The sequence below is a fragment of the Epinephelus lanceolatus genome, chromosome 13, assembly GCF_041903045.1.
Source record: "Epinephelus lanceolatus isolate andai-2023 chromosome 13, ASM4190304v1, whole genome shotgun sequence".
Classification (NCBI taxonomy): Eukaryota; Metazoa; Chordata; class Actinopteri; order Perciformes; family Serranidae; genus Epinephelus; species Epinephelus lanceolatus.
The window spans coordinates 15,929,686-15,954,569 of NC_135746.1; the positions used below are offsets into that span (position 1 = coordinate 15,929,686).

Sequence of the window (24,884 nt, forward strand, 5' to 3'; positions counted from 1 at the left end):
TGAAACATCCAGTCCTGGCATTCATGGTGCCGCTTGACACGCACCGCCCACCTAAACACTGTTTAAGATCAAGTACACCCCTCATGACAATGACATTCCCCAATGGCAGTCCACTCAGCAGCACACCACACTATGCCACACTGCAATAAGTGCTCAGGAATGGCCTGAAAAACGTGACAAAGAGCCCAAGGAATCGATGTGGCCTCCAAAGTCCCCAGATGCCAATCCATTCAAGCATCAATTTGACATGCCTGTACCCCACCTCGCAACCCACAGCACTCAAAGGATTTGCTGCCAATGCTAATCCTGCATCCACGCCTCGACAGGTCAGAGCCAAGTCTGGTCCAAGGACGCCCTACTATAGATCGGACTGGAGTCTGGGGTATTGGCACATCTCACAGATACTCAATTGGATTGGGATCTGGGAAAGTTGTGGGCCAGGTCAATGCCTTGAGCACTTTCTCATTTGCGAGCCTTTCCTGAGCAGGCTTTGAGGCGCGACATGGCGCATTATCTTGCTAGTGTGGCCACTAGGGGTGTGCCATATCATCTCGTTCATGATAATACCAATATAACTTTTAATATAGTGTGAAAAATTAATATCGTGATAGTTGACTTGTTGACATATTGACGTCATACCCATGGCAACAACAAGCATGGCTTAAAGCCATATTATTATGACTGCACAGTGGTTCCAAAAAGAGGAGCAGCTTCAGTGGTGTGGAATAAACTGTGGCGTCCTGAATGTTTCATGAACAGCTCCGGACTTCTCAGACTCTTTTAGCGAGTTACTGCAAGTTCCTTCCTTGGAGAGGGAACTCATTCAGCGGCTCCTCTGGCAGCAGCACAGTGTCTCTCCCTCTCTGCTCTCACTGTGCGCACATAGGAGCCTGTCACAGGCAAACTCAATCATTTAGGATTTTGATAAAAGAGAAGGAAATCACCTGTTGATTCATATATATATATATATATATATATATATATATATATATATATATATATATACACGATACAATATGATACGATATACTTTATTGTTCCCATAGGGAAATTTGTTTTGGACTCATATGCTGCGCACAACATGCCTTCACAGTGTGATAAAACAAGCTACATAATAAGTTGCACATGTTCCACATTGCACATTACAAGATATTGCACATACAAATACATAACACATATTGCACATACTATGGTACAAACACCATGATACTATTGCGCAATCCCTGCAGCCTCAAACAGCACCATTTAAAAGTTTAATGAAGGCAGGAACAAATGAATTTAATATAGATCCCAGGGGGCATTTTTTGTATTTGGGAGCTGTTTAAATGTGTAATTTGTGGTAGATTTTATTTTGTTGAACTACTAATATTGTATACAGAATCTGAATCTCACTCTGGGTTACTGATGTTGTTCACAAACTAAAGAAATTAGAGATTTTGTTTAGTTTTTACTGAATATTTGAAGGTAAACTGTAAAACTATATCACTTATTATGTTATAATTCTTACAATTGTTACAGTTCTTAAATTAATAGTAAAATATATTCTTTTGTACTAATTTGTCATATTGTCAAGAATATCATTATCTCAGAAATACCCTGAAATATCATAGTATTTTTTGGGGCCATATCGTCCACCCCTAATTGTCACTGCCATCAGGGACTGCCGGTACCATTATGATGAGATGATGTGTGTTAAGGGCTGGGTGAAATACCTCAATATCAATATTGCGATGATACTGTGGGGTTGACTATTGGTGCTTTAAAAGAATATTTAAACAATGAGATATCTGATAAATAATCATCAGTCATGTGGATACCATGACTAAGTGGGCAAAGGCAAACAATAGAACAGTCTTGTAAGTTCAGAAAATTACATCACTTTACTGTAATGCAGCCTTTAAAACCAGCAAAAGACAACACTTAACAATATTACTATATCCAGAATCTAAGATATGATCTAAGACTCTGATATCATGTCTTATATCACAATATCAATATAATATCAATATACTGCAGACCTACTGTACATCACATGAAAAGTTCCACTGGAAACACCTTCATAACAAAGCCAAGGGGAGGCAAGACTATCATTGAGAATAATAATTACTTTTTCTTTTATGTGCAAGTGACAAAGGAGGCTTCATTTGGGATTCAATTGATCTATACACTATGGGAAATGTGAAGGACTAGAACAGTCAGAGGGACTAAACTAAGGAATCCCACTGGGGAGAAATTCAATCGTTTCAGCACGTCTTTTACTCCCTGGAGAGAGGAGAAGGTTCGTTTCCTGGATAAAGTATGAGGATGAAAATAAATGGGGGAAAACACGCTTTGCCTCGACACTGCGCATCCAATTAAAGATCCCACATAAACAAATCAATCTGCTCTTGCTCTATCAGGTCTGGCTGAATCAAGGATGGCCAGAAAAGAAACGAAAGCTGAGAGAGGGAGCAAACTGTAATGACTGTTTTCCTTTCTGGGCTTTATTATGTTTCCTCGTTGGCTGATTACTGACAAAGAAATTACACAATGACTTTATGAATAGCTTATCTTAGCAGCAATGGCCACACAACATTTTGTTGTAATCAGGCAGAATTATAATGATTGCCAACAGACAGCACGGCAATTATGTGCTGTTTACACTAACAAGCACTGAAGGTGATACACAGAAAATACCACCTGGGAGTTTCTGCGGTAAAATCAATGCTATGAAAGCTGAAGCACTCTGCTACTGTTTGCACCTTCACCTTGTGACCATTTCTAGATGTTTGGGTTTACAAAGATAAATCTATGCGCTCATAACTAAATTAAAGCCAAAGTTCTCCTTTTTCTCTGCTCCAGCTATTGAACTACCGTGGCTCCTTTCATGAGAAAACATCACTACATCTTCAAGTCAAACATCAGTAAATGTGCCTTTTGTTAAGGGCTAGCTGGACTGGATCACCGCAGTGCCCGAATGGAGAAAAGAAAGTCAACACACTCAGTCTGTGGAGAGCAAAGGCAAAACCCGCAGTGAGGCTTCTACTCTACACACAGTTACAGAAAGCACACATATTTTTTTATTTTCCAACCAGAAGGCAAAATCAAGTTATTGCACATTTTCTGACTGAGGAATGAGATTCGACAGGATCCTGAAGACGTGAAATGGAGCTCAACAACCCACCAAACAGACCCGCTGATATGTGAAGGTCTGCTTGGATGAGCCAGATAAGAGCAGCTGGGTGTGTGTATGTGCGTGTGTGTGTGCTGTGGCCAGTAACATATTGTAACTTTGGTGAGCAGAAGAACAAGCACAAGGCTGGTGCAGTGCAGCAAAATGTGGAAAAGGGGCTGGGTCAGGTTTGGGTTAAGTTTGGCCCTCAGTAAAATATTCTTCAAGCCTTAACAGATGTTAAAAATGTGAGAGACCCCAAATATAACATGTAACGATAAACTCTTACAGATTCCATACACAAGCAACTAGGGTCCTGACTCTCAAAATCAGAAATCTCACAAACCTCTTGCAATCAAACTTGACTTTAGAGTAATGTATGGCAAACATGGCAGATGACGGGCAGGAAGAACTAGCTGTTAGTTTTTGCACTACTTTTCTACAGAAAATTTACAAAGAAAACCTAAAAAACATGGACAAAGTCATGAGGACAGCGTAAACATGGACTGTACATGACAGAACAATCTGGAGGTGAATACATTTAGAGCTCTGAGACCTGCAGGACCACTGGCGATCCTCAGGGTTCCCCCGTCTTGTTGAAATCACTGTGCCCAGTAGTGATGCTCGGGTCGACTTGACCTGTGGGTTGACACACGGGTCGATCGGTTTGGGTAAGCTTGTTTAGCAAATATCGCAGGTTTCAGGTGGGTCATTAAGTGACCAAGCAGCATTCTAAGTAGGTTATTAATAACTTTCAGAAACACTGTACAATAGTCCACCTTCCACCTTCTTTACCCAGCTTTCTAGCCCCTTTTGCACTGCCTCTTCAAAGCGGAAAAATGGTGCTGCTTTTCCACCGCGCCATGCTGCTTATAAAGTATGATCGCAGAATTGGGGGAAAGAGTGGTCTCGTCTTTAAGCCGCCACGGGAGGTAGTGACATCGCTGAAATGGTGTCTGTATTAATGGGACAGCTGGCAGGACGGGATCATGGGCAGGACAGGTCTTACATTTCGACGACATGTTACGTGTGTGACCCACTGCAGGAGATTTAAAAACGTAGCTACTAGCAGTTAGCAGCTAACTCAAGGAGGAAGAACAGCAGCCAAAATGTCAGCAAATAAGGAAAACAATGAGGTCCAGGAGCTCCTTACCCTCTGAGCATATGATGAGATCAGCCGCCATATAACAGGAACAGTAAATGATTGTTGTTCCCATGTTTTGCCATTGTTGTTATTTATAAAGTGCTGCCAATGTGTTTGTTATATATCACACTAGAGGCCGACACTGTTGTGTTACATATCATGGCCATCATGCCTCTTTTGATTTCGTGATGCCAGCATGCTGTCTGTAATCACACACTGGAGTGGAATGATGCCACCATTGTTTGGTTCTGTGTAGCGGCCCTATAGTGTGATCCCTGTGCTTCTGTCTTTGTCTCGCTTTAACACATAGCAAGCAGCCTTATCATCAGTGCTGCTGAGCTCAGGGTTTTTGTTATCTGGTTTCTGACCAGGAAGATCTGTTTAAGTCTGACATATTTAAATATCTCCAGTCATAATCCCCTGGTAAAACTATTTCCCTCTGAGAATATGTAGGCCTATCAGCAAGCAAGTGTCTCTCTGTCCTCACTGAATCCATTAAATATGCAGTTCTGTTAGATCATGTAAATAAACCAACTAGATATCAGCTGTGTGCTTGAGATCCCACTGAAGACGTAACCACTTTACAGATGTGTGAGTACTTGTTGTCTTTTTATGTTTGTATTTTTAAACAAAGAACACCTGTTTTTATGTTGTGCTATTTACTGGAAATGACATACAATACAGCCAGTATCAAGTACGTTGTTATTAGTAATAGTCATTACCAGAAATGTGCAGATCAGGTTCGGGTGATTAACGCATATGTTTGAAGGTTGGGCAGAGCAGTTTGGCTGGTGTGAGTTGTAAAATCCTTGACCTGCGCATCACTAGGAACCAGGATAGACTTGCGAGCAAATCGGGGGACGTTAAATACACTATTTAGTAAGTGCAATTTCATGCCAAAATATTCATCAAGATTGCACTTTGTTTCTCAGATTAATAGCCATCCTGTGTTGGCAAAATCAGGGTGAGCTCTGACAGGATGCTAGAGATGTGAAATGGAGCCCAACAGCCCACTTAACAGATGCACTGATCTGTCTTGGAAGAGACTGATGAGCTGTCAGACTAGCTGTGTGTATGTGTGCGTGTGTGTGCGTGCATGCGTGCGTGTGTGTATGTGTGTGTGTGTGTGTGCGTGCGTGCATGTGTGCGTGCGTGCCTGCGTGTGTGTGTGTGTGTGTGAGCTGTTCTGTTTTCCTTATTAGTAATCTCTTACAGCTGGAGGTGACAGAGAATGTGCTACAGGCCCATAAAGCTGACAGCTCCTAGATTACAGTAACTAAGAGCAAATGAACACATCAGGCGCTTCATAATAATATTCTTCTGCAGTGTCAGATCAGTTTAAGCTCTTTAGGCTGTGGTACTTGTTCAGTTAACAGGCATTAATCTTCTGAGGTATTGTTCTAGTATAAAGCTGCAGACTTAATTTCTATTGTTGTGAATTAATAGGAGATTGCAGAGAAGAGTGCCTAACCTTGGCATCACAACTCTCATGGTCCAAGCCTGGCATGAGCCTGCCCCAAGCATAGGAACTAAGTGACAACCTTCAGGACTGGAAAATGAAGCCAGTGCAGAGGTGCCAAAAACTACAGTTCCTTGATTGGCCACTTGAGGCAGGCTCCAGGAGAGACAATCCCCATAGTTCCTCGTGTTAAAATGCCCAACTTTACAGCAGAAATAAACATGTTTACAGCCTGCTACAAGAAACAGTTGTGATTTCTATAGTTAATTTCATCATTCATGACAATTGTACAAGGGCAGAATTTTTTATAAAACGCATCCATTAAAAGCTATTAAGGCTTCAGGTTATGCATAATTAAGGGTGTGATTGCTTTGAGTGACATGTGGGTGTCACAAGTTGCTACATGGCCACAGCATTGGTTAGGTTACATAACCATGGCGTAACCCCAAATTTACAGAATGTTGGTGTAGCTGTTGCTCTCTCAGTGTTCAACATTTGGTTCATGGTTGTATACAGAGAACTGGATACAGTGTTTGAGGCAGGGCCCTGATCATTCCTATAAATGTTGCTCAGTGGTGAAGGAAGCTAAAATAGTATGACATCCAGGGTATAAAATTACCCAGATATTCTGCATTATTGGCCCCATAGAGCAGGCGCACTACAGACTTTTGCAAGCCAAGCGGCTAACTTTCAGTTCAGTGCTCCTCTAGCTTGAATGGGGATAACAAGACTTTATAATTGTTATTGGATCGAAATGATCAATTCGTCAGTTTGTATTTCTGACGAGGGCTTTGTGCATGAAGACGTGATAAATGGACCGTGCTTATACAGCCAAAATTGCTTCAAATCATACAGTAAACACCTTTACATTTTGTATGGATAGTGACATGAATCATTTCATGCGGGTTGTGGCACTACTAAAAAAAAATGCATCCACTGATTTACAGATGTCACAATGTAGGTCTATAGGAAAAAAGTCTTTTTAGGCCCCATGGCATCTGGTGACAGACCCCAAAGTTGTAATTCCACTGGTTGCCCACTATGAAAATTGGCTCCAAACACAAGCACACTTCCTGGGGGCCTAGTTTGGTTGGACTAAAAGTCCCTCTGAAGAGCAAGAAAAAAATTAGCATTAGCATTATAACAGTCAACCTAGACTGTAATGCACTTTGCCAACCAAGCTAGCAGCTAGCGTTCGGGTTAGCTCCAACTTCTCATCCAAATATGGTCACTTTTTGCTTCAGAAATCCAAGTTAGCAGCATTCAAAATGCCAAACTCGAAGCTTCAAAGGCAGGAGTCCAAAAACTAATGAGTAATGTCACACTGGCTACACCCATTATTTCTTTTAAAGTCTATAATTCAAGTATGAAGCCATCTGTTAAAGCCCCTCTCCATGATGTTTTTTATGATGATGTATGGCCTGAATCAGTACATGTTCAGAGTTATGTCAAGTACTTGGATCCTGGTATACTTGTTTGCAGGTCAAATCATTTTGTGGCATGTAGACCTAATTTCTGATTTGAATTGCTAACAACATTCTTTTGCTTTGTTTCTGATAAATAGAGTTTATCTTTAGTGAAACTGTGCAAACAAATGTGGCCAACTTGTATTTGCAATTTCGGTGAGCAGTAGTCTAAACGAAATCCTGGTGCAATGAAGCACAATCTAGAGACAAAGCTGATGCAGGCTTCTGGTTAGCAAGTGTAATTTTGCTATGCAAGTGCAATTTCATGCTGAAATGGTCATCAGAATTGCATTGTGCTTCTGACGACGGCTTTGTCCATGAAGACAAATGGACTGTGCTTATACAGCCAGAATTGCTTCAAATCATACAGTAAACATCTTTACATTTTGTATGCATTTTCAAAGCACTGCATGCAACTAGTGTGAAGTATTTTTAGAAAACTCTATAAAGGGAAAACAATGAGTGCTGAGTAAGGGTGAGAAACTGCTTCTCTTACCGATAGTGGTGATAACAGTCCCGGCAAAGAAAAAGGAGGAACTGATGTCCCAGAGGCTCGTCTGATTGGATCTATTTCCTGAAGGGTTCACACCTGCTCGGACTGCTGAAACAACTTGCTGGAGAGGAAAGTCAAAGAAGAAAAAGAAGTTAGCACATAATGCGCTGTGTCCCAGTGGGAGTGTGGTATGAGGTGAGCTGAGGAATGAAAGACAATTAGTGGTGTGCTTCAATTTTCTTTGGGAATAGATGACAGCCGAGATAAACATCCAACCAAAACCAATTTGGAGTTGTGAGAAACAATGAGAGGTATCTGTCACCTTCCTAAATGCATAAGAAAGGTGTACATTTTAAACACTCCTCACAAAAACAGCAAAGCCTGTCACAGTTATATGGACTAAAAGGACGGTCTTTAAGATTTGGCACTTCTAAAAGAATAATTTGTCCGTATAGAGTGTAATACATTATGCACCAAGTCATACAGTGTTTCTCAACACTTAAATTCATGTTATAACCCAGCATGTTTGCTTGAATATATGTCCACAAATTGCATATCCAGTACTCAGGCTGCAGGGTCTTGGTCAAACATTTTAAGACACTTCACAGACTGATTGTATGACTTTGAGTTTGACTTTGATTAGCCCTATTGACTATGGCTACGATATGGTCATCAGTCGTGCTCAGGTGATTGGTTGACTCTGAGTGTGTGCATGTGGAAGAGCGCTAGAGCTCTAGGTGTGACACGAGTCACAGCTAGGTGTGACGAGCCCATTAGACACCAGCCGGCTGTACAGGAAACGGATCAGCCATGTGTGCTCCCACTCAGCGCTGGGCTCTCATGACAAGAGACTGGAGGGGAGTGAAGCCACCAGCTGGAGGGAAAAAACACACCACTACACGATTTTCACACCCACTATCACCTAAACATAGACATGAGGAGCAGTGAAGCGTAGAGCCACAAATGCAACAATGTGCATCCACACTACAGATACACTGAGTTTGTACCGAAACCTGTATACAGATAAAAACATTATATAAAGTCAGTATCTGAGCTTTAGAACCAAAGATACAAGGCCAGAACTGTAGTGAAGGAATCAAACTGAGTTTATCTGCTCTAACCTGAGCTGCAATCTTTAGTCTGGCTCCTTAGCTTACAACCTACATTAGTAACTGAGCATTACCTCCAAAGCCATTGGTACATCCACTACGTTAATTTGTGGGGTAACAGGTAATGAAAAACAGCCTGTTTATGACGAACGCATCCACTGTGAGGTATTCGCCCACTGTGTGGATGCTGTTCATGGATGCTTCCTGAGCTACATCACAGTTTAGGACAAGGATTCTCAACTTGCTTTGCCCTGGGGCTGCTTTTGCAAAATAATAGGATGCCAGGTCCAGTAAATAAACAAACATTAATGATATTTATCAAATAAAATGAGTAAAAGAGGCAAATCCAGCCACAGGAGCCCCCCACAGGAGGAGTTTCTAGGGTTTGAGGACATATGGGGTTTGGCCGGGACATCTGTCGAGGGGTCTGGGATACACTTTATTTTGGGGTTTCTTCGCTATTGCCGGCTGTAAGTTGAGGATCCCTGCATAAGGCTAACATTGACAACTCTGTCCTGCTCCTTGTTGGGTTTATGGAAGTTTATACTCCAGCAGTCTGAGCAATATAACTGCAGGTAACATTACAGTTGCCAGAAACATCTGTCTGTATTTCCTGTTTTATTTTGACACTCACCCTTGTCTCTCGTTTCAGGTACTATACTTCCTGCCCCCGTGTTTTTCCCTCCTGTGTGATTACCTGCTCTGCCCTGATTAATTTCCTCCTCCCTTGTGTATCATCCTTGTGCTGCCCTTTGTCTGTTACCAGTTCGTTCTCAGTTATTTGAGTGTGTGTTCTAGCCTTTTTCCCTAGTGTTCTCTTTAGCATTTTTGACCTTGCTTTTGCCTACTGCCTTTGGATACCTTTGTTTGTGTTTTTGGACTGATTATGTGTGCACCGACCCCCTTTTGTCTCAGTAAAAAAGACCTTGTGTTTTTGAGTCCTTTGTCTGAGTCCTTTCTTTGTTGGCTCCAGTCTGATACACCGTTTTTGTTTGCGATTTAACTTAACCCTCATACTTCAAGAATTATATCATGTGTGCAGCCACAAAGCAAGGCTGCCAACTTCTCAATTTAGTCTGGAGTGAGAGAGTAAAATTACTTTAGATCTGACATGCCATGGTGAGGGTCTGAATAGGACTCACTCAAATCATTGCAATTCAAAATTTCAGCAAACCTCTGAAGGAAAAGATTTTCTGAGTTTAAACATGAGGACATTTTGTGTTACATTCTATTTTGAGGTGATTTTCCCATTTATTTCTCCAAACAAATTTTAGCAAGTCCAGATATGAGGAAATTATAAATGTTATAAATGTTATTTGGGGCAGCTGTGGCTCAGAGGTAGAGCGGGAGAGCACCAGTTGGAAGATCGGTGGTTTGCTCCCCCAGCTCCGCATGTTGACATCTCCTTGGGCAAGATACTCAACCCCAAATTGCTCCCGCTGGCTGTTCCATTGCTGTGTGAGTGAATGGTTATTGAGTAGCAGGTGGCACCTTGTATGAATGGGCCACCAGTGTGTGAATGGGTGTGAATGGGTAAATGTGACATGTGAGTGTGAAAGCACTTTGAGTGGTCGGAGGACTATAAAAAAAAAAGTCCATTTACTATTTACCATTTAATTTGAGCTAAATTTCCCAATAATTTGGAACATGAATTTTTACATGGTCATAGTGAGGGTCATCCTGAACTAGATAACTGAAAATGAAAGCAAAGTTATTTATGAGAGTCTAAAAATGAGGGGATTTTCAGTGTGTTGCAATATAACATTAATGTTCAGTGTGGTCACAGGAACAGTTTGAGCAGGAATATATTGCACTAATAAACCTATTATGGAACTGTTTTATTAAGATAGGACTTCTTTATCAGCGGAATAGAAAATGTGAGAGGTGCCGTAGCATTGTTCTGACCTCTCATTAGTCCGACGTCCCATTGTTCCATTATGTGATTATACTAGGCTATACTGTATTTGTGTACCATAGAGGATCAGCAACGCAACAAAAGTAGGCTACTGGTCGAGATACAAGTGTCATTGAGAGGAGAGAATGAAACACCATAACCTCTTGTTATTAACTCTGGGGTCCGGGTTGTGTGGGGAGCTCTCCGCAGTGCTGAACGGCTCCCGGCGGGCGTATTTCTGCCTTGATGGTCCACCGCGACCGGCTCTGGGTCAGCTGGGAAAGGCTTGAGGCGAAGCAGGCTCACAGCTTATGTGTTTGTCACTTTCTTTTTCATTTTAACCCACACCATGATCTTTTCCTGACCCTAACCAAGTGGTTTTTGTGCCTAAACCTAACCAGACCTTAACCACAGGGCATCATGATGATTTCGGAACAACGGGACTTCGGAACAATGGGTTTAATATGGTCAGAACAATGGGATGTCGGACCAATGGGCTGTTGGACCAATGGGCAGACCCCATGTGAGAAACCCTATTTGGCTGCTCCAAGTTCAGGTACCGTAACAGCATGAAAAGGCGTGCATCAAAATCCAAGCAGCTAGCTTGATCGGCTTCAGTGCTGCTGTTATGCTGTGTTGCTCTGTCCTGTTTGTCCTTACACTGTCAGTTTCCTGTTTTCAACATAATCAGTTATACATTTGTCTTTTCTTATGTGAGAAAATGGATGTGTGGTGTGACAGTGAGTGAAAAGTGTCAACTGCATGAGTGTCCTGGTCATTGCGTGAGAGTTGTCAGCCGCGCATCAGGCATATTCAATTCTCCGTTTACAGGGTTCTCCTTTTAAAATGGGTCTGACCCATTGTTTCAAACTACTTGAAATTCTGAGCAGTAAGACTGCTCCCCATTTTTCTTGTAAACTGCATATCTACTGAGCTAAAATGGAAAGTTTAACAGCTACTGTAGTGTGGGACGCTTAGCAAAATGTCAGTTCCCCTGAACGCTGGATTAATCTGATCCCACTAGGTTTTTAACAACAGACTCTATCACTTCACTGCACTAAGACAAAAAGTTTCTCGGCCCAAGTGGCTCCTCATGATACAGAATCATTACTGAGACAAATGAAAGAGAAAAGCTTTGCGACCTCAGGGGAGCAGCAGACTCCGCTACAGAGGCGATACTAATAAATTGCAGAGGAATACTTTACCAGACTACAGCTTTTATTCAATCATGTATATGTGTTTTTTTTGACAGTGTAGAACAATATAAATGATGTAATAATCCTTGTGTGGGGCACCTTAATATATTTAAGACTTGTACCTGTGGGGGGTAGTTCTTTAAGATGATTTCCATTATTTATATTTTGTATCAACACACCTCCAGGAACAGAGCAGTAATGCTACAATAATCATGTACAGCATAAAACACTGCCCTGCACAGTCTTCCTGAACCAGCACTGTCAGCTTTTTCTGCACACGCACACACACACACAGTTTAGGGTCACTGCAATGTCAGGGCGTTGTGATTCATCATCCTTAGCGAAACTGAGAGAGCTTTCATTAACCTACGACTGTTGAGTGTGATAAGGCAGTACAGATCGAGTGTGTGAGAGCTGAAATGGATAAATAATGGATAGGAAAGTGAGGGAACAGGCACTAACGTAATGACACAAGAGTTAACATGACATGATGGGTCAGAGGGTGGAGAGATATGGCTAATGGCAGTGAATGGTGCTGTGACATAGTTTTACTTTGAGGTTTACAGGGAGCTGTGTGTTGCTTATCCACACAGAGACACAATTCTCTGCCGTAGAGATGTCTGCCTGCTCTCCAATATAATGGAACTAGATGGCACTCGGCTTGTGGTGCTCAAAGTGCCAAAAAAATACTTTTGAAAACCTTAAAAACAATGTCTCTTTCCAGAAATCATGACCTGGTTACTCAAGATAATCCACTGACCTTGTTGTGAGCAGTTTCATGTGGGAACTATTTTCTTTCAAACGAACTACACCTGCTAATTGTATCACAGTACAGACGGATGCGTGCATCTACTGCTAGCTCATGTAGCACCATTGAGCTAGCTAACATTACAGCTCAGCCGAGAGGAACGCCATTTATGTTTACATCTTGCACTGTCACAAGCAAGGCAAGTTCTTCAGAGGAAACAGGCTGTTCTCATGCACTGTTTTTACGTATACCTACAGAAGTAATGCACCACAAGACATATAAATTCATGTAATCATGAGCCAGCAATTTGTGTACAACCCACATAATCGGGTAGGCTCTAGAGTGTAAAGAGGTGGGTCCAGGTGATGGATGGGTCAACAAATACAGGCCTTTCCCCCAGGAGACCAGTGTTTGGGACCATGTCAGACCAAGTATTCTTTGAATTGGTTCAAGGTAAAAGAAAAAATAAGAAGAAGAAGTCATGTAAACACAGGCCTGAACACACACATGCACAAACAGGACCTACACATGTATTAAATGGAGAGATGTCAGAGTGAAAGGGCTGCCTTGGAGAGGTGCCTAGTGCAGTTGGGGCCTCAGTGCCTTGCCCAAGGGCACATCAGCAATGCTCGGGAGGCAAACTGGCACCTGTCTAGCAACCAGTCCACACTACATTGTTGATCCAGACAGTGACTTGCATCAGCGACCCTCTGTTTTCCAACCCAAGTCCCTTTTTTTTTTCAAAAAATGTATTTAACCTTTATTTAACCAGAAAAAACTCTTAAGATTAAAAATCTCTTTTTCAACAGTGTCCTGGCCAAGACAGGCAGCAACTTAAGTTACAGACAACATAGAACAAATACAGAATAAAAATGTACAGCTTTAAAACAAGCAATATAAGATTACTACAAAGAAAAGCCAAAAAGTATGACAATGTACACTAGACATCAACCATAAAAATGCAACAAAGAACAACTACACATGATTACAAAGACCAGCTAAGACACACCATGACATTAGTGGGGTTTCCATCCACCTTTTTTTATTCACATTTTCAAAAATTACCAAAAAAAAAAAACTTCGATGGAAACGCCAGAAATTCGAAAAAAGACTTTTTACACTTGGAAGGGGTGGATTTGTCAGCCTATCAATAAAAGGAAAATGCGACTTTTTGCTATGGAAACAGGTTTTGCGAATAAACAATGACGTACCGGCACACAGATCCTCAAATGTGGCCCTTGACATACAGAAATGTTTCAGCCAGAGTTCGTGAGTGAAATGCTGCTGAACAACTACTTCCCAAAAGTCCTTCACATGCCTACGTTCCCATACACACGGAGAACAACGCGGTGGTCTCCTTCCAGCTATTTCCGACAGTACTCTTTACATTAAACTTCTTCTTTGTTGTCTCTTCTTCAAGATGGTTAGGTACACTGTGAACACTGACAAAATCCTAACCAGAGTTCTCCCAAGAGCCGACAGGTTTATCAGGAATCTGTCCAGTCCTCAGTTGTTGAGTGTCAGTTGAGTGTGTTGTTGTTTACAGTGGGCATAAGACGCTCTCTTATGACATCATCTCATGGCACACTCTTCTTCTACGGGGGTGTTTTTATTTTGTTCATTTTTTTCGAGAAGCGCCACCTACTGCTCTTCCTGTTGACTCCCAATAATCGCAAAACAATAACGAATGGAAACGGGCATAAATTCGCATTTTCTTTTGCGCATTTTCACAAAATTTGGCCAAGAGGAACCAATGACTCCAATTCTAAGTCCTTCTGCAGAAGATTCTACGTATAAGGAGCTGCATACATAAATGCTCCCTTACCAAACTCTGTACCCTGGGCACAGACAGTAAAAACATGTCTGAGAACACATTTTTTGCTGAATGTACACACATCAGTATGCTAGAAGTAGGCCAAGAATACATGTAGCTTTGGAAACATGAGAATGCCAATGAAAAAGTCTATGAAACTGTCCTTAACAAGGTCTGTGGTTTATCTTGAGTAACCAAGTCATGATTTCTGGAAAGAGACACTGCTGTTGAGTTTTCAAATATATAATCTTTTTGGTTTTTTTTGGTTCTTTGATCCACAAGCCGAGAGCCATCTAGTTCCATTATATTCAAGAGAAGGCAGACATCTCGACTACAGCTGATATCTCCAACACTCAGCAGCTCACACCAAAACAATCTGAATTAATAAACAGCACTACAGGTAAGAGGAAAAATATGTGTTTTGATTTGGGGGTGAATTGCCTTTTAAAGGGTTGGCACAAATTACAAAAAAGCATATTCACATCGGATGATTTTGTACCTCTCTATATGCCAACACCAAGTGCCAGTGCAGGAAATAGTGCGCCCTATATATAGTGATGTGAAAAGCGTGTGTGAAGTTTTCATCGACATGGACATGGAACTAATCTTCATCTTTTTGTTGAATATGATCTTTCTCTAACCTTCATCATACCATACTTGACATGGACAGATATTGTAGCAAGTGAGGAATTAAAAAATGTTGACACTGGATGTCCAAAAATATCATCTTGAACACAATTTAGGGTTTTTCATGATCATCCAATATCAACATTCTTGTGCGGCAGTGGGATTGAACTACCTCTAGTGGTATCTAGCCATGAGGAGAGTTTTATTTTCTCAGGCTTTGAAATATAATTCACCCCAGTAAAATGTACAGAAAACCAAATGGTGCTTCAAGAATCAAACGACTTCACTGCCAATAGGTTTCATTTCTTCAATGAAAACTGAACAAAGAAAACCACAACTATTGGCACGGGTAAAAACCAATAGAGAGATGTGAGAAAATATTTTTTTTTTATTAAAAGCAGAACAAAGGACTGTGTGTAGCCTAAAGCATGAACTGTGCTTCTGAGAAATACACACAAAAATTGGATGCCTTTTTAAATTTGCATTTGTATTTCACACTGGCTTTTGAGTAAAAAAGTCTACCCAGAATGAGACAAATATAAAGATTTGGTTACACACATGCATACAAATGCACAATAATGCACATAATGTACAACAGTGAACACCATTTTTATCTCTTCTATTTCCAAATACAACCACGAGGAAATTTAGAAGATACAATTCTGAAACCCTGCATCCACTGTGCCACATAATTTACCCAAATCACACAATCAGGAATACTTGGCTCAGTTGGCCCCTTTGTTTCCCAGCCAAAGCAGCCTTATTAATTCACTGTCTTGGCAAACTAACCACAGCCACGGGAAACGATAAGATGGGATAATGTGGAGACCACACTGGTGCTCTCCAAGCTGAGTCAAACAGCCAGGAGAGATTGAATCGTCTGAGTTTTTTGACATCACTCACTTTTTTAATTACTCCCTTTGAGAACACATCTCTCCTCAATCCTCTGCTGACTGGCTTTTGATCAGCGGGAGCCTACAAGTGTGTGTGCGCACTATGCATATGTGTGTGTATACATAATTGAGTAAAAAATGAGTGGGGGTCACCTGTATTGAAGCCGTTTATCAATAAATCATCACAACAGAAAGAGCTGCCTGCAGAGCTGCTGTACTCATGAGGCTACTGTGTGATGGATGAAGGGCTGTTTAGTCAGACTGTTGTTAAGCAAAAGCACAGAGACTGCAAGATCTCTGTTAGATATGCACTGTAAAACCTGGCGCACAATTAGTCTGATAGCAGTAGGAAAGAATTAAAGTGCTCTTAAATGTCTCCCACAGGCAAAATGCCAGGTTAAATTCTCCAGCCAGTAATTAATCCAGTATATTTTGCAGTTTCTTTCTGAGGTCCAGGACTAAGTAGTTTGTTTTTGTAAAGTGCAATGAGCGCAGAATGATTCACTGGAAAGGTCAGTGACAGAAGAAGTCATATTTTGCCTGAAAGCAAAAAGGACAGTTTGCCCTCAATTGACTTTTGGCTTTTCTCAGACAGAAGCCTGGGAGAGATTTTGAAGGTTAAAACAGGGGTCATACAGAACAGAAGACATGGTTGTTAGTGGCAGTAAAAGGAGGGGAATTAATTCATTTATGTGTCAAATTTTATTATGGCAGTTATCTTAATATAAACTGGTTATAAACTGGTTTCACTTCCTGTCTTTGTGTGTTTTCCCACCTGTTTTCTGTCACACTTGTCTCGTTAGTCCTTTCCTGTTCCCAGAGTCTTCCCCTCACACCTGTTCTGTAATAGTCTTGTTTTCTCCACCCTAGTGTTCCCCTCCACACTCTTGTTGTTAACTGATGCCCATTTCCTTCCCTTCCTTTTGCGCTTGTCTTCCTGCTACAGCTGTACTTGTGATTAGTTTTCTGTGCATATATACCTGTGTGTTTCCTTTTGTTCATGGTCAGTTCATCTGCATTCATCACTGTGTTCTTGGTGTTGCTCCCTCCTCTGTTTCCTGCCTACTGTCTTGTGTTTCTTTATCTGAGTTTATAATATTAGTCCAATTGGATTTCAGTTTAGTTTCGGCTCTGCTTTCATTTGGACTTTCACTTACCTGCTTGTTCTGGATGTTGTGTTTTTTTATCAGCTGCATTAAATCTTGCTTCTTATTAAAACTTCAACCTGCCTGTAACTCTGCATTTGGGCCCTCCCTGAACTGATTCATGACAGCCCAGCCCAGAGGGGGTGGATGACTTATACTGCGGCCAGCCACCATTAGGTGATGGAGATGTTTCGGCTTCACTTTCATGGAGCTGTCGTGTCGTCCATCTTTATATACAGTCTAAAGTTATTTGTGGTTTGATAAGCAGAAAGAGAGCACAGGGCCAGGAGCTGAGCGCAGCTCTTAAATGAAATGAAAACATTAATAAGTGGCGGTCAGTCTTGATATTGTGGCAGCTGCTGCAAATAAGTCAATGTGTAGGAAACATTGCGCGCTTGATTAGCAGGGACAGCAAAATGTAGCACTTTAAGTTTACTTCAAAAAGGTCCTATTTTAAAAATTCCTTTTATTGTACATGTAACATACATTTTTGTAAGCCAGTAAGTAAATTTAATATAACACCTTTCACCGAGCAAGGTCACAAAGTGCTAGTTTTGTTATGGCACAAAAATGAAAATCTTTCAAAGCCCCCGAGCACAAAACCAGCTAACTAACTAAATTAAACAAACTAAAATCCCAACCCTGACCCATTATTGTATTATCTACAAGCCTTTTAACCTTTCCTTCACACTAATCATTTCTATTTCTTCCTCCAGCAAGCTTGCAAAAACTGCTGGCTAACTCTAGATAGCTAGCAATGCTAATAACACTAACAAGCAACAACAGGAACTAAGAAACAAGAACACATTTCTCTTGTTTTAGCTTCTCTGCACTTGCTCCCTGTAAAATCCAGAACTGAATTTAAAATCCTACCGTTAACTTATAAAGCTCTAAATGGTCAGGCTCTGTCATATCTTAGAGAGCTCATAGTGCCATATGTCAAGAGCTGCTCAACATATGTTCTGATTATGGTATAAAATTTGATGTGAGTTATAACGCTAAGAAGAGTTCTGTTATGATTTGCGGAGTAAAAGGGGATAAGGACCTCGCTTTTCCATCTTTTTACCTGTCAGGACAAGTGCTCCCTGCTTGCTCTAAAACTAAATATCTGGGACACATCATCACTGATAATATGACGGATGATGATGATATGAACAGACAGCGTTGTAGTTTATATATGCAGGCAAATTTGTTGACCAGAAGATTTTCCTGGTGTTCAGAGAAGGTTAAAGTGAGTCTTTTCAGGGCTTACTGCACCCCTTTTTATACTGCGCCCTTGTGGATTAAGTTCAAAAAGGCCAGCATCCACAAACTTCAGGTTGCGTATAATGATTGTCTGTGAATTTTGCTTGGGAAACCAAGATGGTATAGTGCAAGTGAACTTTTTTGTAAAGTACAAGTAATCACATTTCATGCTCTTTTGAGACGATTGGCCTTCAAATTTATATGTCGACTTAACAGTTCTTGTAATGCAATTATAATGATGTTGACTAACCCTGTCCTCAGTACTGTACGATACCAGTCTGCTATGTGGAAACACTGGTATGACTGTCTTTTTTAAATATTGTATGTTCGTCTTTTTTAATGGACCTGGAGTCTAAATAAAAAGGTTGATTGATATAATCCCACCAGAGCACTGCGCTCTGAGAACGCAGGGTTACTCGTAGTCCCTAAAGTCTCCAAAAGCAGATCAGGAGCCAGAGCCTTCAGCTATCAGGCTCCTCTCCTGTGGAATCATCTTCCTGTTGTGGTCCGTGAGGCAGACACCATCTCCACATTTAAGACTAGACTTAAGACTTTCCTCTTTGATAAAGCTTATAGTTAGGGCTGGCTCAGGCTTGGCCAGCCCCTAGTTAGGCTGACTTAGGCCTAGTCTGCCGGGGGACCTCCTATAGACTTAGAGATTTAGACTTAGACTTGCTTTATTGTCATTCAACAAATACATCATTGGTGCACATATTAAACAAAATTTCGTTACCTTGGCTCACAGTGGACGCATAAATTATCTAATATACAAATAAAATATAATACTACATACCATACCTCCTTCTCTCTCTGTCTCTCTCTCTCTCCTTTGCTAACACTCATGTCCTATTACTGCATCTTGCTAACTCGGCCGTACTGCATGTCACTAACTCGGCTTCTTCTCCGGAGCCTTTGTGGTCCACTGTCTCGCAGGTTAATATCGCAGCGGTGCCTGGATAGTGTGACATGTGTGGTTGTGCTGCTGCCATGTTCCTGCCAGATGCCTCCTGCTGCTGCTGTTGTCATTTTTTAGTTTAGTTTAGTTATTTTTTTCGGATGTTGGACAAAGAAAATAGAATACATTCAAATAGAATACATTCATTTGAAAATATAAATGAAAAGAGAAAAGATAGAAAAAAAAGAAAATGCAAAAGAAAATACAAATCCTATCATGACGCCCTTTTTTAGAAACCTCTACAATTTTTTATTTTTTATTTTTTTTAATAATTTTTGTTGTTTTGTTTTGTTTGCATTAGTCATACTTCTACTGTTATTATATATACATATAATTATTGTCACATGTCAGATATTAATATATACTTTTAACATATTGTACCACAGTAACCAGAACTATAATTATAATATTATTACTTTCATTAATGTTGTTGTAAGCTACTGTCATTACCATCTGTCCTGCATCTCTCTCTCTCTCTGTCTCTCTTTCTGTCTCATTGTGTCATGCGGATTACTGTTAATTTATTATGTTGATGTGTTCTGTACGACATCTATTGCACGTCTGTCTGTCCTGGAAGAGGGATCCCTCCTCAGTTGCTCTTCCTGAGGTTTCTACCAATTTTTTCCCCGTTAAAGGGTTTTTTTGGGGGAGTTTTTCCTTATCCGCTGCGAGGGTCCAAAGGACAGAGGGATATCGTATGCTGTAAAGCCCTGTGAGGCAAATTGTGATTTGTGATATTGGGCTTTATAAATAAAATTGATTGATTGATTGATTGATTGATAAAATGTGTAGATATGAACAATATAAAGTCACATGTGACTATATACTAGATAATCTAACTAAATAATATTGTAAGGCAGGATGCCCCTTGAAGTTTTTGCCCCCTTTCTAACTGGTGAAATAAATCTCAAGAATGAATTCACTATAGCATAGCCATTCAAACATGTATTGAGAGCAGATTTAGTGCTGTATATTGGTTAGGAGAGGAATTAAGGGGTTGGGGCATCTTCCCCCATCTTATCCAACTATACTTTCGTAATGGACTAATCAACTGTTGCTGTTGTTTACTGCTGCCATTATTTTTGCTGCCTCCAACCTACATCATCTCTGCCAAGTCAAGTCTTTTCACCACTGGCCAAAAGCAACAGTAGCAATTATGGTCACTGCTATATGCCAACTAATGGGCTGCCAAGGGTGGGGATAAATAACAAAAATGAGGTGAATGATGATGATGATGACGTGATGAACACATGCTGAATAACAGCAACTATTTAAAGAATCATTTGCTTTTAAGTATCAGTCTTTCTTTACATTACAGCAGCTTTGATGTCGCTGTAACACTGTATGTTTATGGTAATATGAATGAAAGGGGGTGGCTTAGATTGCGCTGCGAAGGAGCCAGCTGCCTTCCTTCAGGCAGGGCCCCACATGCATTAAGCCCACTCCTGACACGACATAATTATCATCAGTCAATCTGACAGATGATGATCTTAGCACACAAAGTGTCATCTTCATCATCACCATCTTTGAATATCAACTCAGCATCGTAAAGCCAAATAACTGCCATCTGTTCCCAGCCCTCCTTACAGTAATTGAAAACAGTCTCATTTACATACAGTAGGAGGTGAACATCACTCAGTAATCTAGTCAGCTTGGGTCAATTTTAATATGGTCAGAGCTCATACTGTAAATGTCACTGAATGCCAACACAGTGGAAAACAGTTCCTGAAGTAAAACTGAAAGAGCTGCAACATCAGCTGGATCACAATCAATGATTCTGCGTCTTATTAAATTTAAACATGACTGAAAATCTAAGGTATAAATATTTAACCAAAAAGCCACCATATCTCTAATATTGAACCCAGAAGATGGAAAACATAAATACATAATATAGAAATAATACGTTCTACTCTGGTTAAGGGTGAATATGCAACTCAACAGTGAGGACGAATCAGCATACTATCTGCTTAAAGTTTTCTCATAATTACCAGAAGGCATATGCATTTAAAACAAGAATGCTTGCTTGTTACAGTAAGGTTTTTTTTTACCCATCATGAGACTTAATCCATATCAGAGTCTACACTGATGCAGTGCCATAAGAAATAATGCAACGTCCTGAATGTCAGTGTAATTAGAGTGGCTCTACTGGAGCCTGAGTCTGAGCCAAACTCCAATGTACAAACTTCCTCATTAATGAAAATCCTGCGCTGTGCTATATAGGCGAGAAATGGAAATTTCAGTTCTGCACTGCTGCATCGTGAGAAGGATGTAAAAGAAAAAAAAAAAAAGGGTTTTGGAGCCTTGTTATAGAAAAAATCTGGTATGTAAACCTGACAGTTAATTTCCACATAAATTAATACGTGAGAAGAGAAATAAATGAACTAACAATCACTTTTAGTTCATTAGTCAAATAGTTTTCAGCAGCTTTTGCAGTTTTTACCAGGGCTGTGCAATATAAGGATATTATATTGTTACTGAGATATAAGACTATATATCCTCTTAGATTTTGGACATTGTTGTATCGTGATATGACATAAAAATAACAGTAGTCGTTCATACAACTTTTTTGCATCAGAGAGTATTTGGTCAGAAATATTGTCATGTTCGATTTTGTCTCCCAGTCCTAGCACTGATGAAGTGCTTTTTGAGGAGATTTAAAAATATCAAGATATATATCATGTATTGAGATATAGCCTAAAAATATCATAATATAGTTTTCAGGGCATATCGCCCAGCCCTAGTTTGTGCATATGAATATTTTTCACATGATTAGTAATTCTTCTCATCATATAGATTACAGCTATACTGTATCATTATACTGCATAAGAAGTTTGACTTACATCCCGTACACTCCTAGAAATAAAGGTTCTTCCTGAAGAGCTGAACCATTTGGTTCTGAGGAGCCCTTTTCATTCAAAGAATCCTGTTTTAAAGGAAGGGTTTTTCAATGGTTCTTTGTAAGACTGAGGTTTCAATAGAAACAATTTTCATCCAAAGAACTCTTTTTGGAAGAAAGATTTCTTCAAGGATTGTTGACAGCATGGTGCAAAAGATTTTCACCCTCAAATATTTCATGTTTCTAATGGTATTTTTGCTCTTGTAGAAGTACGATGACAGGAACTAAGAAAAAAGATCATACTTCTCCTGTTTTAGTTTCTCTGCACTGGCTCCCTGTAAAATCCAAAACTGAATTAAAATCTTCTTCACTTACAAAGCTCTACATGGTCAGGCTCCGTCATATCTTAGAGAGCTCATAGTGCCCTATTATCCCACCAGAACACTGCGCTCTGAGAATGCAGGGTTACTCATGGTCCCTAAAGTCTCCAAAAGTAGAACAGGAGCCAGAGCATTTAGCTATCAGGCTCCTCTTCCGTGAAAGCATTGTCCTGTTTCAGTCCAGGAGGCAGACATTGTCTCCACATTTAAATGTAGACTTAAGACTTTCCTTTTTGATAAAGCTTATAGATAGAGCCAACACGTTCTCACTCCGACCTCGTCACATATCGACGTTTGGTCATGGACTGTGCTCATAGGGCTGGCTCAGGCTTGCCTTGAACCAGCCCCTAGTTAGGCTGATATAGCCCTGGTCTGCCAGGGGACCTCCTGTGATACACTAAGCCACTTTTCTCCCTCTCTGTTGCATGCTCTCTTCATTCTGAAATGTTGGTTCTTCTTTATTTGCTAACATTCATGTCACTAACTCATCTTGTTCTTCAGAGTCTTTGTGCTCCAATGTCTCGCAGGTTCTCTCAAATCGCGGCTATGCCTGGATCATGGGTTGTGGTTACACTGCCGCTGTGGTCCTGGCTAATGCCTGCTACTACTGCTATTATTATAAGTCATACTTCTAGTTTTATCATACACATATGATTTTTACTGTCACATACATATAGTATCATATATTAATATATACATGTAACATATATACTACCAAAGATATTACTATTTTTATTACTACTACTTAAATTAATGTTATTGTAGCTATTGTCAGTACTGTTTGCTGTGCATCTCTCTCTGTCTCTGTCTCTCTGTGTATCATTTTTGTCATAGGGATTACTGTAAATTTATTATGTTGATCTGTTCTGTACACACATCTACTGCCCATCTGTCCGTCCTGGAAAAGCACCTGTCCATAACAGTGAGGCGAACTAGTTAGCCAAGAGTTACATACTATTAAAATGCATTGGCTGTTGTAGGACCAGTATAATATGCAACTCAGTTTAATACAATAAAGGGGTCCTTTCCCTGAAAAACGTTGAAGAGCCCCGAGCTAGGATATATGGTAGGTATAGGTATAACCAAAAAGGTTCTACCAAAGGCTTTTCAAATAGTGTATGAGAAGTAAGCATTTTCATACTTCTTGCATATCACGTATGCAGTGATCTTGGAGGTGGCCTTGGTATCACAGTAAAAGGCACTTTTGATGGGAATGGGTTCAGCTATAGAAGAGGCCAAAATTAGCATCAGTGGACAAATCGGTTTCCCTTGGATTTAAAGACCTTTCAGCTCTGGCATATTAGAGGAGAAAATCATCATCCACAAGTCCAATATGCCAGCTAGAATTCCCCGGAGGAAATGTTTTTCATCAACCCTGACAATTTCGGTTGATGGTGAGATCCACTAATCCATGGCGACGAGGTCATGAAGTCAGTGGATGTCTTTTATTAGAAGACTGCTCACTCAATACTGATATTTATAATGCATTTTTATGTGACCCTTGTAATTGAAAATGAATCAATGACTCACATCATTTGTCTGCTTTATTTTTTCCTTAAATTGAATTTGAGATATTCAGGCTTGATTTGTAGCAACATTTCTGAATTTGTTCCCAGCACTGGGGGGTGGGGGTGGGGGAGGCGGGGCAACTGGATCAACAATGCACAGCCCCAGGGGCCAGAGGGGTAGTGGGGTCCCTTTCCCTAAACCACAGCCTTTGCATGAAGTATGTGGCATTTGTAACAATATTTGCCCAGACTGAGTCCAATCCAATATTTTTCAACGTTTATTCACTTTTTCTGTCATTATTTCTGCAGAGTTCATACTTCAGCTACAGTAAGGCAATTATAGAACCTATTGGCTCTTTGCAATAAAGGCCCTGAGGGCAAGGGCCAATGTTTCGATCTGATCCAGTGTAGCAAGCTGATGTCCAGGCCATGAATTCCTCCTCTGTGCACCAGTCATTTCGCCTGATCTCTATAAACTGATAATTGAAAATGAATATGCATCAGTTAAGCCAACTCAATTTCAGACAATAGCCGATGGGTTATGATAATGCATTTCACCCAATGCTTTCCCCCTCTCTATACGAGCCATTTACCTATCATTAAAACATTATTGGTCAATACTTCTCGGACAACGAATGAAAACCACTTTCAATGCCAAAATCTTCACCGTCATGGTAACAATACCAAACATGTGGTAAAGGTCTGGGAACAATCGTAGTCATGCTAAAAATTACACCATTGACTGTCGGATAGGAGGGAAGCAAACAGTGGCCTCTTGTGTTGAAGTGTTGAAGTGCAATGGCTTATAATTGAAAAGATAAA

The 24,884-nt window shown here is 40.5% G+C and overlaps 1 protein-coding gene across 2 annotated transcripts in view; it reads right to left on the reverse strand.

Annotated features, from left to right (window-relative positions):
- The window catches only part of LOC117271223 (potassium channel subfamily K member 2-like), a 59,816-nt gene that overhangs the window by 29,565 nt on the left and 5,367 nt on the right, over positions 1-24,884 (reverse strand). For both annotated transcript variants that reach the window (XM_033649362.2, XM_033649360.2), the window contains exon 3: positions 7,717-7,834. In XM_033649362.2, the coding sequence (XP_033505253.1) occupies positions 7,717-7,834 (118 nt within the window). The remainder of the gene's footprint in view (positions 1-7,716; positions 7,835-24,884) is intronic.